At 59.7% G+C, this 4752-nt stretch overlaps 1 protein-coding gene across 1 annotated transcript; it reads right to left on the minus strand.

The window, feature by feature from the left end:
* Nucleotides 1–365: 365 nt before the first annotated feature.
* On the minus strand, nucleotides 366–4442 carry LOC308261588 (uncharacterized protein C11orf24; the record flags this gene model as incomplete). Its single annotated transcript, XM_080693621.1, has 3 exons — nucleotides 366–1525; nucleotides 3286–3434; nucleotides 4438–4442. The coding sequence occupies 3 exons, from the start codon at nucleotides 4440–4442 to the stop codon at nucleotides 366–368; spliced, it is 1314 nt and encodes a 437-aa protein (XP_080549747.1).
* Nucleotides 4443–4752: the final 310 nt, after the last annotated feature.

Consider the following 4752-nt stretch of genomic DNA (forward strand, 5'->3'; position numbering starts at 1 on the left):
GTGTAGCATGGAGGTAAGGTCCCCTGGCTTCCATCCCCAGGACCACACACACACAAATTAAATAAATAAATAGCAATGGAAAAGGCTGGGGGTGTGGCTCAGAGGTAGAATGCCCCTGGGCTGCATCCCCGGTGACGACGAGGGGTCAGAAGCTACAGTGAGCGGAGAGCAGTCATGGCTTTAATCGGGGGCCCCGTGCAGGGGGCCCTGCCCGCACCATGGCAGAGCCGTCAGCTGCTCCTGCGCACATGATCGTTTACAAAAATAAATATGAAAAAGCAGCGACTCTTCGGCGATCGTGGAGTTCTGTCTAGGCACCGGGCACGTCTCGGGAACGCAGCGAGCCGGCCGGGGGCGCGGGCTCCTCACATCTCCGAGTCGGCGTACATGCCGTTGATCAGGTAGTCCACCTGCGTGTAGTCCTTCTTCTTGTAGCTCTCGAAGGCGTGCAGGGCCAGCAGCACCAGGACGGAGGCGAACAGGGTCACGCCGAGCACCAGCACCGCCAGCAGGAAGGTTCTGTTCACTAGCGAAGGGGCCAGGGGCTCGGTGGTGACCAGCAGGTACTGGCCCTGGGTGCTGGGCTGGCACGGCTCCGTGGCCGGCGCCTGAGGGCCCCCTGGGCTCCTGGGCGTGGACCCCGTGGAGGCGGCGCCAGGCGTGGCCTTGGGCTGCACCTGCTGTGGCGTCGGTGGCGGGCTGGGCCCGCCGGACGCCGGGGTCCATGGCGCAGGGCTGGGCCTCTCGGTGGCGGACGCAGGCGCTGGCGCTGTGCTGGCCGGCGGCTCCTCGGCCTGTCCCCGGGTCGTGGCCGCCGCCGTGGAGGGCAGGGCTGTCGGGGTGGAGGGCGCCGTGGCCACGGAGGTGGTGGCGGTGGGCTTTGGGGAGGCGCCTGGCGGGGCGAGTGTGGTGCTGAGCACTGGCCGGTCTGGCGACGTGGGGCTGGCGGGCGTGAGCTCGGAAGGCCCGGGCGTGCCCGCGGGGCCGCTGGGATCGGCGGTGGTCACGGGGACGGTGTGAGCGCGTGTGACCGAGGCCGCCGTGGCTGCTCTTCTTGGCGACGTTCTATTTTCGGTCATGCGTGCGAGGCTTGTGCTGGGGGCCGGGAGCCCGGTGGTGGCCGCTGACCCGGGGGCCCCGGGGGCCGTGGGGGCCGGTGACCCGGGGGCCGTGGGGGCTGGTGACCCGGGGACCGTGGGGGCCGGTGACCCGGGGGCCGTGGGGGCCGGTGACCCGGGGGCCGTGGGGGCCGGTGACCCGGGGGCCCTGGTGGCCGGTGACCCGGGGACCCCAGGGCCTGTGGTGGCCGGTGACCCGGGGGTCCCGGGGGCTGGAGCGCTCACGTCTGTCCTGTTTGTCACCACCAGGACTTCAACAGAGCTGAGGCTGGCTGCCAAGGTCCCTTCAGCCAACGTGATGGGAGAAGGGGCCACCACGGTCACATTCTCAGGTGTCTTATTACCCGGGTCTGTCAATACATTTTTCTTGACCAATTTATGCCATATCTTGTTAGAGACTAAAGATCCTTAAAATCAGAAAAAGGAGAAAAAGACAGTCATTTCTGGGCCTGAGTGGTACTGGGGATTGAACCCAGGGGAGCTTGACCTCTGAACTACATTCCCAGCCCTTTTAATTTAATTTAATTTTTTTTTTTTTGTGGGTCTGGGGATGGAACCCAGGGGCATTTGACCTCCGAGCTACACCCCCTGCCCTATTTTTTTATTTCTTTATTTTGAAACCGGGTCTCACTGAGTTGCAGAGGGCCTCACTAAGTAGCTGAGGCTGTCCGCGAACCGCGATCCTCCAGTCTCAGCCTCCCGAATGCTGGGATTACAAAGCGTGCCCCACCACACCTGGCTAATTTTTTATTTTTAGAAACAGTATCCCTTGGTTGCTGAGGGGCTATGTTTCTGAGAATCTGCGATCCTCCAGCCTCAGCCTCCCAAGTGCTAGGATTACAAGCGGTGCCACTGTGCCCAGCTGACACAGTCACTTTCGGCTGCGCCCAGGTGGGCCACACTGCAGTCTCCTTCACCCCCACCCCACTGGCCTGGCACCTCTCCTCCTGCCCACTCCCGGCATGTAGCTCACGCCACTTAGCACCTCCAGTTTAGGGCTTCTCTGCCCCTGTGAACCTTTAGCCCACTGGAGGCTGAAAAGCTTCACTCTCCGATCAGTCCCCCAAACATCAGAGAGAACTCCATGCAAGGGTAAAATGTGCCACAAGACAAACAACAACACAGCCTGTAATCCTGGTACTTGGGAGGATCAAAGGGTCAAGGCCAGACGCAGCAGCTTAGCAAGGCCTTGTTTCAAAATAAAAAAAGAGCTGGGCGTGGTGGCGCACGCTTGTAATCCCAGCACTTGGGAGGCCGAGACAGGAGGATCCCGCAGGTTCAAAGCCAGCCTCAGCTACTTAGTGAGACCCTGTTTCCAAATAAAATATAAAATAGGTCTGGGTTCCACCCCCAGTTACCACAAAATAAATAAATAAATATAAAAAATAGTGGTGGTACACCCTTGTAATCCCAGTATTTGGGAGGCTGAGACCAGGAGGATCACAGTTCGAGGACAGCCTCAGCTACTTAGTGAGGCCCTTTGCAACTTAGTGAGACAGTTTCAAAATAAAGAATAAAAGGGGGGGGGGTGGGCTGGGGTGTAACTCCGAGATAGAAAAAGCTGCAGGGTTTAAGCCCCACTACCGCAAATAAATTTAAAAAATAAAAATAAAAATAAATAAAATCGGGCTGGAAGTGTAGCTTAGAGACAGAATGTCCGCACGCACTGGGTTCACACGGTAGATGGGGGCCGCAGAGCCGTTCAAATCCGAAGGCTCCAGGCTTTGGGAAAGGGCTCCCTGCGGCTCGGTGGAGACCGCCAGTGCCCAGCACGGGGCAGGTGCATGCAGGAACTGACGTACAGGGGAGTGCGCTCCCCAAAGGGCCAAATTTACAGAAAACAAATTTTATTTTGGTACTGGGGCTTGAGCCTGGGGTGTTCTACCTTCGAGCTAAACCCCGCCTCTTTCTATTTTGAAACAGTCTTGCTAAGTTGCTGAGGCTGGCCTCCAACCTGTGGTCCTCCTGTCTGAGCCTCCCAAGTACCAGGATTACAGGTGTGCATCACTGCGCCTGGCTAGAAGACAAGAAATCTCGCAGGGGCAAGCACGGGAACCCTTCAGGGGCTCGACTGCCCAGTCCCGTTAGGGGCTCCCCACCCCCGCTCCCCGGGTTGACCAGGGAGGTCCAGGGCCGTCAGCACCTTGGAGGGTGCTCTGGCACTTACGTGGCTCCTCCGATGCAGACACGGAGGCGAGCCCAAGAAGCAGGAGGGCTGCCCACATCTTGCGGGCGAACCAGGAACGGGCTAGGCGCACTAGGCACTGGTGGGGGTTTCCAGGCCGCAGGCCGTTCCCTTCCACTGGGCCCTGGGATCTGAGTGGAGAAAGCACACTGGTCAGGAGGGGTCTGGTGTCCACACACAGCACCGCCTGAGGCAAGGGGTCAGAGTGTGCACCGGGCCAGGGTTCACGCACGTGTGTGCAGCGTGGGGTGAGGCCGGCGAGCCCCGAGCCTTGCCTTGACCTGGTGCTCTAGGAGCTGCGGCCTCTGCAAGTCCCGCCTCCCCCAGGGGCAGAACCCAGAGGGCAGGAGGGGCCGGGGCGAGGCCGCTCCACAGGGCTGAACCTTCTCTCTTCAGTCTTCAAGATGGGCCTCGTCTCCCTCCTCGTCCTCTGATGTCAGAGCCGAACAGGCCCAGCGCCCTGTGCATCCCACGAGGGCCAGCCAGCCACTGCACCCACCTGGTATTTTTTGTGTGAGTGTGTGGTACTTGGGATTGAACCTAAGGGGCATTTGACCTCCGAGCTACACCTCCAGCACTATTTTCTTTTTGGGGGCGGGTACTGGGGATGGAACCCAGGGACATTCTACCTCCGAGCTATCCCCTCAGCCCTATTTTTTATACTGAAACAGGGTCTCACCAAGTTGCAAAGGGCCTAAGTAGTAGCTGAGGCTGGCCACAAACCCGGTCCCCCTGTCTCAACCTCCCAACTGCTGGGATTACAAGCACGTGCCACCACGCCTGTCTCTCCAGCAGCAATGTTTTATGATTCATTCATTTTGGTACTGGGGATTGAACCCAGGGGCATTCTACCTCTGAGCTATATGCCCAGGACTAGTTTATCCAATTAGTTTACTTGCTCATCTGGCGTACTAGGGATTGAACCCAGGGGTGATTCTGCATCCGAGGCACACCGCCAGCACTATTTTATGTTTCAGCACAGGGGATTGAACCCAGGGGCATTCTACCTCTGAGCTACAAGCCTAGCCCTGTTTTATTTTTTACTTTAAAACAGGGTCTCACTAAGTTCCTGAGGCTGGCTGTGACCGAGGGCCTCCAGTTTGAGCCTCCCAAGTGCCACCGTGCCTGGCTCACTGCATCTTTGCATTTCCTCATGTGCCAGGCAGACGCAGGACAGAGAGGAGAACCTGCACACCCCTGGTCTGGGGCCGAGGCCCAGTGGACACAGAGAGGCCCCTGCGGCCAGGGTGTGCCGCCAGAGGGAGGCGGGAGGGGCTCGGCTGGGCCGGGAGCTGGGCCCTCCTGACCACAGGGTGCCACAGAACTAGGGTGAGCGGGGCGATGGGCACAGCGGGCAAGGCTTCCTGGGCCACATTCTGAAAGCTGAGGGGACCGGATCCACTTGGGGGGAGGTAGACGAGGAAGGGGGCCGCTGATGACAGCTGCGGG

The sequence above is a fragment of the Muscardinus avellanarius genome (assembly GCF_963383645.1).
Source record: "Muscardinus avellanarius genome assembly, chromosome: 1".
NCBI classification, from domain to species: domain Eukaryota; kingdom Metazoa; phylum Chordata; class Mammalia; order Rodentia; family Gliridae; genus Muscardinus; species Muscardinus avellanarius.